The sequence below is a fragment of the Balaenoptera borealis genome, assembly GCF_965194805.1.
Source record: "Balaenoptera borealis genome assembly, chromosome: 12".
Classification (NCBI taxonomy): domain Eukaryota; kingdom Metazoa; phylum Chordata; class Mammalia; order Artiodactyla; family Balaenopteridae; genus Balaenoptera; species Balaenoptera borealis.
In genome coordinates, this window is record NC_138869.1 from 44714139 (window position 1) to 44731230 (window position 17092).

The 17092-nt window shown below is 48.5% G+C and overlaps 1 protein-coding gene across 1 annotated transcript in view; it reads right to left on the reverse strand.

The window, feature by feature from the left end:
* The window catches only part of PTPN23 (protein tyrosine phosphatase non-receptor type 23), a 40395-nt gene that overhangs the window by 3423 nt on the left and 19880 nt on the right, over positions 1–17092 (reverse strand). Inside the window, exons 3-19 of the mRNA XM_082347520.1 lie at positions 5212–5339; positions 4900–4976; positions 4230–4279; positions 3945–4076; positions 3622–3702; positions 3395–3526; positions 3263–3310; positions 2801–2857; positions 2615–2673; positions 2354–2433; positions 2126–2240; positions 1965–2030; positions 1448–1593; positions 827–1138; positions 592–746; positions 339–490; positions 72–251 (exon numbers count right to left, since the gene is read on the reverse strand). Of these exons, the coding sequence (XP_082203646.1) occupies positions 72–251; positions 339–490; positions 592–746; positions 827–1138; positions 1448–1593; positions 1965–2030; positions 2126–2240; positions 2354–2433; positions 2615–2673; positions 2801–2857; positions 3263–3310; positions 3395–3526; positions 3622–3702; positions 3945–4076; positions 4230–4279; positions 4900–4976; positions 5212–5339 (1970 nt within the window). The remainder of the gene's footprint in view (positions 1–71; positions 252–338; positions 491–591; positions 747–826; positions 1139–1447; positions 1594–1964; positions 2031–2125; positions 2241–2353; positions 2434–2614; positions 2674–2800; positions 2858–3262; positions 3311–3394; positions 3527–3621; positions 3703–3944; positions 4077–4229; positions 4280–4899; positions 4977–5211; positions 5340–17092) is intronic.

Here is a 17092-nt window from a genome sequence, read left to right on the forward strand (position 1 = left end):
GAGCCACACAGCCCCTCAGCCCGACCTCGGTCTGGGGTGCAGCCGCACCCCGGCCCCAGGGCCACACTCACCTGTCCAGGAGCTGCTGGCGGGCTGCCTCGCGGGCCTGGCAGGTAGACTGTGCCCGTTCCAGGAGAGCGGCCACCTTGCTCTCCAGGTCTGCATAGAAGTCCTTGCCCTCCTGGGACTTCTTCATCAGGTCCTCGTAGGCTTCATAGGAGGCCACCAGGGTCTGCAGTGTGGAGTTCCACCTGGCGGGCAGAAGGGCCGGCAGGAGGTGAGTAACTGGAGCCCAGCTCTGGGCAGGACTGGGTAGAGGCACAGGGCCAGACACTAACTTTTGGTCCAGTTCACTGAGCACCCGCCGCACAGATGCGTACTGCACGTTGGCCTCTGTCAGTGCCCGGAGAATGTTGTCCTGGGCGGCCAGGTTCTGCTCCAGGTACACCCTCAGCTGGTCATACTTCTTCAGCTGCTCCTCAAACAGCTTCTGAGGGAGTGTGATGGGGGGTGGAGGACAGACACTCAGGGCCTCACCACCTAAGGGTGGAGCCTAGAGTCAGCCCCTGCACACTGCTCACCCAGCCCCACCTTTATCTCTGAATGGTCTGTGGTAACCAGTGATGCCGTGATGTCATCTTTCTGGATAAGCTCACGCAGCTGCTGCTCCAGGGACACACGCTGGTCCCGCATCTCCTGCACCTTGGCCAGGATGCGCTTCAGGTTCTGCAGCACTGCCTTGTCCTCTGGGAGCGGCAGTGGTCAGTGAGGCCAGAGAAAACCCCAGCACCAAGCCTCTCCCCATGGGGACAGGTAGGGGGCTCACCTGGGGTGAGGGCTGGCGTGGGCAGGGCGGCCCGGACCTGGTCCAGAGGACCACTGAGCAGGCGCAGGTTGCCAACATGCAGATTCATGGCGCGGTGCAGCTCACTGTTGGTGAAGGAGGCCTTCTCGTGGACCTCCATGTACTTGGCCCATTCTCGCCTCACCTCTACCAACTCGGCCTTGGAGACAGCCGTGCTGGCCCCTGCCTGGCTCACTGCCTCCGGCATCTTCTGTTCTAGCAGCTCATCCTCCTCCAGCAGGTCTCTGATGTCCTTCAGGGAGGCCTCCACATCCGTGAACACACCTGACAGCACTGGGGGCGTGTTTAGAGGAGGCGGGGTCAGCTCCTGTGGCAGGCAGACCAGGCACCCACTCTGGCCCATCCCCCAGGAGACAGAACTGCCCCCTCAGTCAGGCTTGCGTGCAGCCCAGTGCTGGCTGAGCAGTGCAGACAGAGGGCACACAGGGTGCGGTGGTTCGCTGAAGTGTGCGGTGGGTGCTGTGATGGGTGCTGGGAGAGGTGAAAACCTCCATCCTCGGTCAACAAGGGACACAGAGAAGGCCGCAGCAGATGACTCCCACGTTCCCGCCCTCCACCTGCTTGCTTTTCCTCCTCACTCACCTTGCATGGACTGGACGAGGTTCCTGACAGTGTCGGGCCGGACACTGAGAGCCGCACACTTCTCCATGAGCTGGGGTGGGATGTGGCTGTAGGCATCAAGGTTGTCCACTGTCTCAGGATCCAGCTGCATTGAATCCATGAACTGGCTGTTGGGGGGCAACGGGACCAGGTGGGTGCTGGCTCAACCCCTCAGCTACACAAGGAGCCCACCAGGGCAAGCCCCCACCACGGAAGCAAGGTCTGAGGTCCTAACAGACAACAAATCAGCATCCCAACTGCCACCACAGAACATGCCCAGTGCACTGCTGGAAACAATGGGACATCCTCCTCTCAAAATGCGTGACTCTCAACTTACAAATCTAGCATACAAGACCCTGGGCAGGGAGGGCGCAGCCAGGAGGCCTGCTGGTGTCAACAGACCTTTCATTTACTCCTCTCCCTGTCGCAGGCAGCACTGGGGACCCCACAGAGGTCTGGTGTGTACCCTCCATGCCTCCCACCCCAGCCTTGCACTCACTCCAGGACCTCATTCTTGTCCTCAATCTTGGCCATCATCTCCCGAAGCAGCTTGGCCTTCTCCTCACTGCAGGAGAAGTGACAGCAATTTGCTGGAAGCCCATGTCTCTTTGAGGTATCCCAACCCAACCTGGGCTAATAGGGCCTGCCTGTCCCGCCCACCTGTACAGCGACGAGGCTTCATGGGCAGCCATGGGTACCAGTTTGGTGAAGATGTCAGGGCCCGTAACAGCTGGGTCTGTGGGGTTCACTGGTAAGGGCTTCACCAAGGGGGCACCTGGGAGGGGTGAGGAAGAATCGTAGAGACCAGGCCCACTCGAACCTCGACTGCCTCTCTTCTGTCCCATCTTCATCCCTACCCCGATCCTCGGCCTCCCCTCAGCTTCAGACCTTTTACAGGCTGAAGGGTGTCCAGTGCTGGGACAGCCTCGTGGTAGATGAAATCATTGTCCTTCTTCGCAGAATTGTATCTGGGGGTCAGGAGAAGGAGGAATGGGGAGTCTTGAGTGATCAGCAGGGATCCAGGACCTAGCCTCCCACGTGGGCCACTACTCTCTGGCCCTGGTGGCTTCCTCCCAACGATGCAGGCAAAAGGCCAAGACCCCTCCTAACAAGAAGGAACCAGAGCCACCCCGAGCCCCAGAAACTCACTTTCCCCCAATGACGTCCATAGTGAAGCGAAGTGCGTCTTGCACGGTGTCAGGCTGGCCCTGTAGGGTAGGGATGGGGGTGCTCAGTGCCAACCACAGCCAGTGCCAGGAGACCCCTCAGCCCCACCAGGCTTGCTCCTTGTTCTCTCAGGCTCCGAGGGGCAGCCAGGCTCTTCCTCATCTTTACCTTGGCCAGCTTGATGGCTTCATTGAGCTTGTCCAGGGCACTCTGGAAGTACGCGACCTGCGGGGGACAGAGACCAGTCCGTCCTTCCCTGCTTGGACCCTACTCTTTCCGCCACCCCAACCCCCACCGAGCCGTCTGGCCATCAGGTGACCCATCAGAAGACAAGGAGCTGAGGAGGTAGCCACGCACCAGTCCAGCCAACAGCACCATGGTTAGCGTCTACCAGCTCCACCCCACAGCCTACATCTCCCACCAGCCATCCCCTGAGGGGAGCCTGCTGTGCCTCCTCCGTCCCCTGGGGATGAAGGCTGCACAAATGGGACAACACATGAGAAACACCAGGTCTACGGCGGGGGGCCGCCAGGGATGTGGGGGTGAGAGACAGAAGAAGGGTCCCCACGAGGATCTGACTAACAAGGCTGGGACCAGTCCAGAGTCCCCTCCTGGCCACGGCTCACTCACTCGCTCTCCGAACTTCTGCTGCTCCTCAGCCTGCTTCCCCATGTGCAACTGGGAAAGAAGAGACATCGCTACTTACTTCCTGGGCTATGGCAACTCAGCCCAGCCCAGCCCTGGTGGCCACGGTGCCCTCACATGAGCCACAGCCGCAAAGTAGTAGATCTTCATCTGTACCAGCTTCTTCCAGTCCTTCTGGATCCGGCCCAGCAGTGAGGCGGTATCGGGGTTCTCCAAGGCCCGGCACGCCTCCTTGTAGTAATCCACCACCTAGAAGCCAGGACAGGGCTATAAGTTGGGGATCGAGAGTAAACCAAAAGCCTGGCATCAGTCCCTTGAGGGCCACCGTCTATCCCTGTCCCTACCTGTGCACTGATGCGAGCCACCAGAAAGCTCTTCCTGTTGTCCAACATGGACTTCTCTAGAAGGCACTCCTGAGCCTGGCCCTGGAAGAGCAGATGGAGATGCACTCCATTCCTCAGCGGCACAGACCACACGGATGCCCTCTCCGTCCAGCCTCCCGCGCTCCAAGCAGCACAGCCCTGCTCCTGATCCACCTGGGGCTCAAAAGGTCAAAGCCCAGGCCTCTGCTTGTCCCTCACTGCCATGTGCACAGGACCTCTAGGATCCAGCCCTAACCGTGCCCGCCCCTGGATTCAACTCGGCCCCAACAAGGGTGTCTCCTCACCAGCATGAGGTTGACATTGAGAGTGAGGATCTGCCGGCTCATGTCAACGCTGTAGGCATGAGGGAAATGCTCACGCAGGTAGGCAAAGGCACCTGCTGCACACTGGAAGTGAGTGCAGGAGACCTTCATGCCCTGGGAGAGAACAGGGGAGGATGCCAGAAGCAGAGGCACAGAGCTTCCTGTGTCCGCTCCACGGGGCAGGATTCACACTCTGGAGGCTGACAACACTCAGCACCCCTCCCTGGTTCTGTCCTATGACCCACCCACTGCCCCTACCCTCCTCACCTCCTCAGACATGCGCTTGTCCATGGCCCCCAGCATGGAGTGCAGCGCTCCTGGGGAGGCACAGAACATGGGGTCAGGGCTAGCCTGGAGCTGCTGGTGTCACTCATGATCAGGACAACAGGGGTCTGAGAACTGGGGCAGTTGGTCCAAGGACACCAAAGCTGGAGTAAATGGGGTCTCAGTCTCTGGCTCTGCACCAGGCAGGGATTGGGTGGAAGGAAAGGGGCTCCTGCCTTCCACAGCCCTCAGCCTACAAGTCCAGTCTCAGAGCCTCAGGGATGCCTACACAGGACTCGGGGCTCCCCAGGCTGAGCCCTCAGGGTTGACGCAAGGCCAGTCTAGGCCAGCCTTGTTCTCCTCCTGCTGGAAGCAACCCAAGCCACAAGGGGGGCCGGAAGCTGTCCAGTCAGAAAAGAGAGGCCATCCCTCTGGGCCGGAGCACACAGTAGCAACACCATGTGGCAGCCAGCCTAGTAGAGCCTCTCCCCAGCAGGGTGGCTCCCTGTGGCCCAGAAGAGAGGCACCAGCAGAGCTGTGAGAAGGCAGTGGAGGGTCAGAATCCAGGTGTCTTCCTTCCATCAGCCCACTGCCCTTGTGGCCTCCTGCTGAGCTGAGATGGGGTGGGCAGGGCTGGGAGGTAGGGCCATGGGGAAGGGGTTAGGTAGCTCACCAAGGTTGTAGAGAATGCAGGCCTGCTCATACTTGATGTCTTCATGGGCCACAGATTTGCCTGAGAAGATCTCAGTCCTGTGGACAGGCCACCCCAGTCATCTCGAGGGAAGGAGCTGGTGAAGCGACCCGCCACCCCCAGTGCTGCGTCGGATGGGAGGGAGGCCTGGGGAGACCACACCAAGCCACTCCCCATGCTGTGTAGCAAGGAAAAGAAAGCGGGGTGGTGGGGAGAGGGGCATCCCCACCGCCCAGACACCCCTGGGCTGTCCCAGGCAACCTCCAGGCTCCCCCCAGCCCTGCCAGCTCTCACCAGGTGACAGAAACAGCAGCCTCCTGGCCTGAGCCCATGGGGACCCGACTCTGCAGGTAGTGGAGCTGGCCCAGGTACTTGCGGAGGACACTGCAGCCCTCAAAGTCCCGTGGGACACGAACAGCATTCTGGGGGACGGATGGGAGAAGCAGGCCTACTGTCATTTGGAGTAGAAGACAGGCAGGGCTGTCCACCCACAAATGCCCAGGAAATAATCAGAGCTGGGGGACTGCACAGTCTAAAGGACCCAAAGAAAGCCCACAGCTACCTGTAGTCATTCAACAACCATCCTACCAGCCGGGACTGTTGGACTGAATCAGTCCCACTTTTCCAGGAGGCAGTTTAAAACATGCATTAAAAATTTTAACGTACTTAATGTTTGACCCACAGTTCTGTATCTAAAAATATACAGTAAGAAATCCAGAAAAGCAAATGGTTGGATGAGCATGCAAGGATATTTATCACAACATTAACAGGGCCAAATACTGGATGCCACCAAAACTTCCATTAAAGAGGATTAAATAAATTACGTCAAGGCTACCCACAAAAGAGAATACTCTGCAGCCATGAAAACTGAAGACAAGGATCTCTACTGATATGTTAAGACGTCCATAACACATTTATTGTTGGGGGGAAAAAAGCATGTAACAGATAAGCAACATAATTTCATTTTTATAAAATCATATGGAAATTGATATCAACTAGATATATAAACAGAAAAAAATCTAGACAGTTAAGTGATTATCCCTGGATAGTTGGGTTTAAGTAATTTATCCTATACATGCATACAGAGACATATTTGATTCTTTATATTGCTTATGTATTCTTTTATACAAACAATTTTCAATTTTTATAGTAAGCAATAAAGCTAGTCCCATTTGGGGAAAAAACAAAACAAAGTGAACCCTCTGCTCAAACAAACGGAAGAACAGACAGTATACCCTCCAAGAAGCAGGTGCACAAAGAGTGGAGGGGCTTGAATCGCTGTGCATACCCTAACCCCACCTGCTGGAGGGACCAGAGAGCCCCACACCAGGGTTCCAGCAGCTGAAGGGCCCAGTAGAGAGCTGCTGGGCACCAGCTAGAAGAAATCCTCTAGGGGACTTACCTGGTGGTGCAGTGGTTCAGACTCCGCACTCCCAATGCAGGGGTGGGAGGCACAGGTTCGATCCCTGGTGGGGGAACTAAGATCCTGCATGCTGCACAGCACACTGTCCCCCACCCCAAAAAAAAAAGAAAAGAAAAAGAAATCCTCTAGGACAAGACACTCCAGAGCTGGGCTCTTAGCCTTCTGTCTGGGATGCTCAGAAGGGACGCAGATGCCCTGTGGGACATCAGAGGAGGAAGAGTCCAGCACCAGTCCACTCAACACCACTTCCCAGCAGTGTCTTGAGGGACCATCTCCCCTCTGGGCCTCAGTCTCCTCTTTCAACAGGAATGCTAAGCTCCCTCTCTGCCCTCTAGAATGCCCAGTGCAAGGATAAGGCGTGTCACAGCCCCTCTCTGTCAGTTTTATTCCCTGTGATCACAGAACCAAAAATTTATTCCAGAGTAACTGAAAAGTCTTCTTAAAGAATTACTTCAGGGCTTCCCTGGTGGCGCACTGGTTAAGAATCTGCCTGCCAATGCAGGGGACACGGGTTCGAGCCCTGGTCTGAGAAGATCCCACATGCCGCGGAGCAACTAAGCCCGTGCACCACAACTACTGAGCCTGCACTCTAGAGCCCGCGAGCCACAACTACTGAGCCATGTGCCACAACTACTGAAGCCCACGCACCTAGAGCCCAGGCTCTGCAACAAGAGAAGCCACCGCAACGAGAAGCCCGCACACCGCAACGAAGGGTAGCCCCCACTCACCGCAACTAGAGAAAGCCAGCGTGCAGCAACGAAGACGCAACTCAGCCAAAAATTAAATATAAAAATAGATAAATAAAATTAAAAAAAAAAATTACTTCAGGCCCAGTTTTACAGATGAGGAAACTGAGGCCCAGATCAGGAAAAGAGAACTGCCTACATTTCCAGATTATATCCACCTTCCATTTCCACTGCAAATCAATGAGTTATGGTAAAAGGTTAACTTGACTTATGCTGTCTCTGCTTTCTACATCTCTGTGCTTTCATAAATTTCCTGTAATTCACTAAAAACTGGACCAGTGTTCTAAAACTTCTGTAATAGTTCATTTAGTTACTCTATTTTATTTTCACTTTATACACTGCTGAATCTGGGAGTTTTCTTGATCTGATAATTTTTTTTTCACTGAAATAATTATTATCAGCCTTCTACGTAAGAAAGTTTGTTCTGTGGTTTCACTGAAGAAACACTGATCTAGTCCAACTCCCACACTCTTTCAATGAGTAACTCAAGCCCCAGGAAGGGGAAAGTGACTATCCTGATGTCCTACTGTGAGCTGTCTGTGCTGGGAATAGCCTCAGATCTGGAGCATTCTTGGGGTTGGCTCTCTCCAGCCCACTGCTCTGTGCAGGCTGCCTGCCCTACACCATAAAGGATCTGCCTCAGGAGAGGCTTTGGAGCTGGGTGACAATGCTCCCTTGAGGGTGTTTTGTGTGCATGTGCACCTGTGTGCACAAAACAGTGGTAGTCTGAGGGGTTAAGATTATCTCAGTTTTCAAACTCTTCAAACAAAATCTTTTTTAAAATTTAATTTATAGGGAGTATTCTGGGAAGGTAGCAGAGTAGGAAGCACCAGAAATCCGTCTCCCCACACAGACAACAAATGCACTAGCAGAATCTGTCTGATATAACTGTTCTGGAACTCCTGGAGTCTACTGAGGACTTGCAAACGTGCAGAGGAATGTTTAGATAAATTTTGGTGAATTTCAGCCCTTAGCACAATAGCAGCTACCCAGTGCCCATCCCTGTGCAGGCAGCCTTGCATGTGTTCCTGGAGCAGCTTGCACACACAGCCTGTGGGAGCCAGGGTGGGCAATGAGGACGCTGTCCTCCAAATATCAGGGATCTGCTCTGATCAGGGCTGATCGCGCTGCTTCTGATCTCAGAGGTGCAAAGAGGAGGCGGACACTGTTGTTGCACCGCCCCCTCTGGCTGAAGTGACTTCAAGGGGATTTAAAGCACCAGTGCTTCTCCCCCCTCATCCTTTCATTTTTCTCTTTTTCTCCTTTTGGGAGCCAGATATTGAGGACTATTGGATTCAAAAGCAACCACATATTCAGAGGAAGTTAGAAAGTCATCATGCACACCCAGGGGAAGGCAAAGGCTCAGAAAAGACCTGAGAAGACTAAGTTCACACCTCAGACTGATTCTTGGTACAGAGACAGCCTACAACACTCCAAACAGACAAACAAACAGCAAACCCTGGGGAAAGGGGAGATTCTGATTTCCAGAGTCACCACATCATTAGATTCAAATGTCCGGTTTTCAACAACAACAAAAATAAAAGACATATAAAGAAATAGGAAAATATGACTCATTCAAAGGGACAAAAACAAAAAAAAACAAGAAAAAAACAAAAAACTGTTCCTGAAAAAGATGTGATGACAGCTCTACTAGATAAAAACTTTAAAGCAACTGTCTTAGGGGCTTCCCTGGTGGCGCAGTAGTTGAGACTCTGCCTGCCAGTGAAGGGGACACGGGTTCGAACCCTGGTCTGGGAGGATCTCACATGCCGCGGAGCGGCTGGGCCCGTGAGCCACAACTGCTGAGCCTGCGCGTCTGGAGCCTGTGCTCCACAACAAGAGAGGCCGCGACAGTGAGAGGCCTGCGCGCCGCGATGAAGAGTGGCCCCCGCTTGCCACAACTAGAGAAAGCCCTCGCACAAAAACGAAGACCCAACACAGCCAAAAAAATAAGTAAATTAATTAATTAATAATTAAAAAAAAAAGAATTATACTATTAAAAAAAAACTGTCTTAAAGATACTCAAAGAACTAAAGGAAGATGTGGAAAAAGTCAAGAAAATGACATAGGGAACAAAATGGAAATATCAACGAGACAGAAAACTTAAAAAGAAACCAAAAAGAAATTCTGAAGCTGAAAAGTACAATAACTGAGTTGAAAAATTCACTAGAGTGATTCAAAGGCAGATTTGAGTAGGTAGATGAAACCATCAGTGAAATCAAAGCTATAACAATTGAGGGGACTTCCCTAGTGGTCCAGTGGGTAAGACTCCATGCTCTCAATGCTGGGGGCCTGGGTTTGATCCCTGGTCAGGGAACTAGATTCTGCATGCAAGCCACAACTAAGAGTTCACATGTCACAACTAAGAAGTCCACATGCCGCAACTAAGAGTTCGCATGCCGCAACTAATAAGTCTGCATGCCACAATAAAGATCACACATGCCACAACTAAGACCTGGCACAGCCTAAATAAATAAATAAATATTAAAAACAAAAGTCTAGGACAACTGAAATTGTCAAGTCTAAGGAACAGAAAGAAAAATTATTGAAGTGAACAGAGCCTAAGGGACCTGTGAGACACCATCAAACAGATCAACATACACATTGTGGAAGTCGCAGAAGAAGAGAGAGAGAAAGGGGCAGAGAGAATATGTGAAGAAATAATGGCAAAAAAATTTCCAAATTTGACTAAAGACATGAATATAAACATCCAAGAAGCTTAATGAACTTCAAGTAAAATTAACTCAAGAGACCCACACCAAGAAAAATTATAATCAAACTGTTGAAAGACACAGAGAACATGGAAAGCAGCACAAGAGAAGTGACTCATCAAATACAAGGAATCCTCAATGGGATTATCAGCAGGTTTCTCATCAGAAGCTTTGGAGAACTGAAGGCAGTAGGTTGATATATTCCAAGTGCTAAAAGAAAAACACTGTCAACCAAAAATCCTATATCTGACAAAACTGAGGAGAAATCTTTCAAAACTGAGGAGAAATCAAGACATTCCCAGCTAAACAAAAACTGAGGGAATTCACCACCACCAGATCTGCCCTGCAAGAAATGCTAAAAGGAGTCCTATAGACTGAAATGAAAGGACACTTGATAGTAACTTGAAGCCATATGAAGAAATAAAGATCCCAGTAAAGGTACACTGTACATGGGCAATTATATAAGCTAATATTATTATAACACTGGTGTGTGACTCCACCTTTTATTTTCTACATAAGAGACTAATAGTTTTTAAAAATTCAATTTACACACAGTAGTCTTTAAAGAATATATCTTTAGCATATATAAACATACCAATTAATTATACCTGCTTTGGGGGGAAGATACAATCTCCTACACTTTGAAATTATAAATAAAAATTTTATTTAAATCCTCTTTTGTTATTCAAATAGAAACAGTTGTTCTTAACTACTTTCAAACAGAGTAGCAAATGAGATAATTCACCTGACAATTTTTTCTTCCTCTTAAGAACGGTGTCACCTTCTTTAAAAGGCAGGTAAGTACCTCTACTTCAACATAATAAAGGCTATATATGAAAAGCCCTTAGCTAACATCATACTAAGTTAGTAAAAGACTGAAAACTTTTCCTCTCACACAAGAAACAAGACGACAAGGATGCCCACATCAACCACTTGTATTATCACAGTACTGGAAGTTCCAGCCAGAGCAATCAGGCAAGAAAAAGAAATAAAAGGCATCCACATTAGAAAGGAAAAAGCAAAATTATCTCTTTTCACAGACATGAACTCATATGTAAAAATACCCTTAGAGACTGCACCCAAAAAATCTGTTAGAATTAATGAATTCAGTGAAGTTGCAGGATACAGAATCAATACACAAAAATCAGCTGTTTCTAAACAATCACAATTAAAGAAAAAATTTTTTTGAATTTCAATTCCAATAGCATCAAAAAGAATAAATTATTTAGAAGTAAAATTAACCAAGAAGGCCAAAGACTTGCGTAGAGAAAACTACAAAACTTTGCTGAAAGAAATTAAAGACATAAATAAATGGAAAGACACCTGATACTCATGTATTAAAAGACTTAATATTGTTAAGGTGGCAAGCCTCCCTAAAGTGATACAGTGTTTGGATTTTACTTTTTTATGGATTCAGTGTAATCCACATCAAAATCCCAATGGCATTTTTTGAGAAACAGAAAAATCCATCCTAAAAATTCATATGGAATCTCAAGGGACCCCCCCCTCCAAATAGCCAAAACAATCTTGAAAAAGAAGAACAAAATTGGAGATCCCACAATTCCTCATTTCAAAACCTATTACAAACCTATAATAATCAAAACAGTTTGGTACTGGCATAAAGACATATGGACCAATGGAGTAAAAGAGAGTGCCCAGAAATAAACCCTCAAATATATGGTGTTATGGACTGAATAATGCCCCCCCTCACCAATTCATACTAAAGTCCTAACTCCCAGTATCTCCAAATGTGATTGTATTTTAGGAGATAGAGCCTTAAAGAGGTAATTACAGTGAAATGAGATCCTAGAGGTAGGCCCTAATCCAATATGACTGTTGTCCTTCTACAGACATACATAGAGGGACAACCATGTGAAGATACAGGGAGAAGATGGTCATCCACAAGTCAAAGAAAGAATCCTTTGAAGAAGTCAGCTTTGCCAACACCTTGATCTCAGACTACTAGCCTCTACAACTGTGAGAAAATAAATTTCTGTTGTTTAAGCCAGCAGTCTGGGGTACTTGGTTATGGCAGCCAGAGCAAACTAATACACACAGTGAAATGATTTTTGACAGGGGTGCCATTCAATGGGGGACAGTCTTTTCAATTTATGGTGCTGGGAAAACTAAATATCTACATGCAGAAGAGTGAAGCTGGAACCTTACTTTACACCATTTACAAAAATAAACTCAAAATGGAGCAAAGACCTAAATAGAAGAGCTGAAACTATAAAACTCTTAGAAGAAACAACAGGGAAAATCTTCGTGGCACTGAATTTGGCAATGATTTCTTGGATGTGACTTGAAGAGCATAAGCAACAAAAGAACAAATTGTAAACTAGACTACATCAAAATTTAAAACTTCTGAGCATCAAAAGGACACAACCAACAAAGTGAAAAGGCAACCCATGGAATGGAAGAAAATATCTGCAAATCATGTATCTGATAAGTGGTTAATATCCAGAATATATGAAGACCTCCTACAACTTAACAACAGAAACTCGATTCAAAAATGTATAAAGGGGACTTCCATGGTGGCACAGTGGTTAAGGTGGCACATTGTCTGCCTGCCAATGCAGGGGACACGGGTTCGATCCCTGGTCTGGGAAGATCCCACATGCCGCAGAGCAACCAAGCCCGTGCGCCACAACTACAGAGCCTTTGCTCTAGAGCCCGAGAGCTACAACTACTGAGCCCACGTGCCACAACTACTGAAGCCCACGCGTCTGGAGCCCATGTTCCGCCAACAAGAGAAGCCACTGCAATGAGAAGCCCGCGCACCACAACGAAGAGTAGCCCCCACTCACCACAACTAGAGAAAGTCCGCGCACAGCAACGAAGACCCAACACAGCCAAAAAAAAAAATGGATAAAGGGGATTGGAATCAAGATGGTGGAGTAGTAGGACATGGAACTTAACTCTTCACACAAATACATCAAGAATACATTTACAGGGCTTCCCTGGTGGCGCAGTGGTTGAGAATCTGCCTGCCAATGCAGGGGACACGGGTTCGAGCCCTGGTCTGGGAAGATCCCACATGCCACGGAGCAACTGGGCCCGTGAGCCACAATTACTGAGCCTGCGCGTCTGGAGCCTGTGATCCGCAACAAGAGAGGCCGCGATGGTGAGAGGCCCGCGCACCGCGATGAAGAGTGGTCCCCACTTGCCACAACTAGAGAAAGCCCTCGCACAGAAACGAAGACTCAACACAGTCATAAATAAATAAATAAATAAAGAACATGAATTTCTTTAAAAAAAAAAAAAGAATACATTTACAGATGGAACAATTCTCACACAACACCTACTGAACACTAGCAGAAGTCCTCAAACACCTGAAAGGACAAGAAAGATCGCCATGTAACTGAGTAAGACAAAAGGAAAAAAAAATAAAGAGGAAGCAGATGGGTCCTGTGCCCCTAGGAGGGAGGTGAAGGAGAGAGGTTCCCATACCCTGGGAAGTCCCCTCACCAGTGGAAAGATCAGCAGGGACAGAAAAGAAGTTTCCAAGGCTCACAGAGAGCAACAACCAGTTAGTGGCAGGCAGGACAGCCAGAGATTACACAGATGGGCCGTGCCACTGCCCTGTGCATCCCAGCCTTAGAAGCACCTTTGCTGGTATGGGCAGGGGCTGGATGCTGAAACGTGGGGTTTAGAGGACAGACCTGGGGAGAGGACTGCTGTTGGCTGCATGGAGACAGCCTAAAGGGGCTGGAGTGTGGGGCACAGCGACCAGGAGTGTTCATGGAAGAAGCCCAGGCTGCCACAGAAGCAAAGTGCCATTGTTAAGTGGCGCAGGAAGGGAGAGGTGGGGCCACCATTGCAGCCTCGTTCCCCACCCACCGGCTCCTACCTCCATGGGCTCCGGCCGCTGCCCCAGCTCCCTTCTGCCTGGGCAGGCCCGTGCACTCCAGCTGCCACCTCGGTTCCCTCCCACCCTGGGCAGGCTCACACGTTCTAGCCACTGCTTCAGCAGCCCTGGGTGCAGACACCAGTGGGTTGCCCACACACAGAGGTGGGGCTGAAATCACAGCTGAGCCCCAGGGGCCGTGTGACTTAGGAAGCAAAGCTGAAATCTCTCCCTGTGGCTGAACGAACCGCAGAATTACACCTCCGCTGCCAGCTTTGTAAATTCAGTGCCTGCAGAACATCCGAACAGAAAACTGGTGCTCCCATAGCTGGGACAGGTCTGGCCTTAGCAGCTGTGGGCATTGTGGGCGTGTACACCAGGAGGCTGGGCCGAGCCAGGGTCTGAGCTGCCTCCACAGCACCCACAGCAGGTCCAGGTGCACGACTACTGCAGTCTTGGGACCTGACTTCTGTGGATCTGCGCTGGTGGCATTGTGAAAACAAAGCCTGAGAGGTACCAGGGTGGACTGCCAGCATACCTATGGTTGAGGTGGGGCTGAGGGCAGTGCCAATAACAGTGTACTCTGAGAGTCTGCACAATAGGTGAAAGGTGACACAACGGAGCACACTCACAGGTGAACAGCTCAGGAGGAGGAGGAGTACTCAATGGCTCCTCTCCCAGTGGGAGCACCCCAATCCAACCTACCTCGCACCACATACCAGAAATGCAACTCAGAAACGGATCTGGGGGCTTCTACTCCAACAACTGGGGAGCACACCCTGCCCTGGACAAGGCAGTGAAAACCACAGAGCAAAGAGGAGGCCCTGCTCAATATCCAGTGCTGGCTCTGGTCAGCATATCAGTCACACCTCCTATTAAGGGGATGGTAGCCAGCATACAGTGAGGAAAGAGGTGGCAGGCATCCATACTAAAAACAGCCCTCACACCCAAAAATATTAAACCCACAGACTACACAGGGATGTTTCCACATAAAAATAGCCCTCCAAGACCACAGTAGATAATTGTTTCTCCTCAACTCATACAGCAAGAGAAATATAAGTAAAATGAAGCAAAGGAACCATTCCCAATTAAAAGATCAAGAGAATACCCCTGAAAGAACAAACAATGAAACAGACCTCTTCAGTCTAATAGACACCAAGTTCAAAAAGGAGATAATGAGGGACTTCTCTGGTGGCGCAGTGCTTAAGAATCCGCCTGCCAATGCAGGGGACACAGGGAAAATTCCACATGCCGCAGAGCAGCTAAGCCCGTGCACCACAACTACCGAGCTTGCGCTCTAGAGCCCGTGAGCCACAACTACTGAGCCCGCGTGCCACAGCTGCTGAAGCTCATGCAACTAAAGCCCATGCTCTGCAACAAGAGAAGCCACTGCAATGAGAAGCCCGCACACCGCAACGAAGAGTAGCCCCCACTCGCCATAACTAGAGAAAGCCCGCGCAGCAACGAAGACCCAATGCAGCCAAAACTAAATAAACAAAAATAAAAAAGGAGATAATGAAAATACTGAAGGAACTGAGAAAGGATTGACAGAAATGCAGACTACTGTAAAAAGGAACTAGAAATTATGAGGAGCCTTCAGAAAAATTAGTGAATTCATTTGAAGAGACAAAAGCTGGACTAAAGGCTATGAACAGAGGAATGAATAATGCAGAAGAACAAATAAGTGATCTAGAAGACAGAATAATGGAAATCACCCAATTACAACAGCAGACAGAAACCCAAATGACAATAAATGAAAGCAATATGAGACCTATGGGATAACATAAACTGGGCCAATCTATGCATAATAGGGATTCCAGAAGGAGAAGAAAGAGAAAAAGGTAATGAAACTGTATTTGAAGAAATTATGGCTGAAAACTTCCCAAACCTAGAGAAGGAAACATATCCAGATACAGGAAGCACAGAGGGTCCTGAACAAGATAAACCTAAACAGACCTACACAAGACATACTAAAAAAAGTTAAAGAGAGGACTCTAAAGGCAGCAAGAGAAAAAGAATTAATTACAAGGGAACAACCATAAGGTTATCAGCTGATTTCTCTACAGAAATGCTGCAGGCCAGAAGGGAGTGGCAAGATATATTCAAAGTCCCAAAAGGGAAAAATCTGCAACCCAGGATACTCTACCCAGCAAGATTATCATTTAGAATAGAAAAAGAGATAAAGAATTTCTCAGATAGCAAAAACTAAAAGAATACAGCAATACTAAACCTATCCTAAAAGAAATATTGAAAGGTCTTATCTAAGTAGAAAAGTTGAGGGAATTCCCTGGAAGTCCAGTGGTTAGGACTCTGTGCTGCCACTGCAGGGGGCCTGGGTTTGATCTAGGGTCAGGAAAGTAAGATCCCACAGGCTGCATGGCACAGCCAAAGAATAAATAAATAACAAAAGCAGTAAGAATCTATAGGAAAGAGAAAATCATAATTGGAAAGTAAATCACTTAAACAAGAAAGTACACAGATTTTTAAAATAATAAAAAAACTTTTGTGAAAGCAATGATAACCACAATGAATGGCAAAAGGATAAACATAAAGATGCAAAAGAGGACATCAAAATCATTAAATGTGGGAGAGGAGAGTAAGAAAATGTAGATTTTTTTCTCTAGAAGGTGTTTGAGCCTATTGGACTACCAGTCTAAAGCAAGTAGATATAGGAAGGAGTTAACATACTTGAAAAACAGAGCAACCACATACAACAGATTCACAAAAAAAGAAAAAGAAGAGAAGATAAGCATAATACAAAAGAAAATCATCAAACCACAAAAGGAAAAAGAAAAAGAAAGGGACAAAGAAGAAATATAAAATCAATGGGAGTGCTTGCTTCGGCAACACATATACTAAAATTGGAACAATACAGAGAAGATTAGCATGGCCCCTGTGCAAGGATGACACGCAAATTCATGAAGCGTTCTATATTTTTTTGATGCAGCCACTATGGAGAACAGTATGGAGGGGTTCCTTAAAAAACTAAAAATAGAACTACCATAAGACCCAGCAATCCCACTACTGGGCATATATCCTGAGAAAACCATAATTCAAAAAGAGTCATGTACCACAATGTTCACTGCAGCTTTATTTACAATAGCCAGGACATGGAAGCAACCTAAGTGTCCATCAACAGATGAATGGATAAAGAAGATGTGGCACATATATACAATGGAATATTATTCAGCCGTAAAAAGAAATGAAATTGAGTTATTTGCAGTGAGGTGATGGACCTAGAGTCTGTCATACAGAGTGAAGCAAATCAGAAAGAGAAAAACAAATACCATATGCTAACACATATATATGGAATTAAAAAAAAAAGTTATGAAGAACCTAGGGGCAGGACAGGAATAAAGACGCAGACGTAGAGAATGGACTTGAGGACACGGGGAGGAGGAAGGGTAAGTTGGGACGAAGTGAGAGAGTGGCATGGACTTATATATAC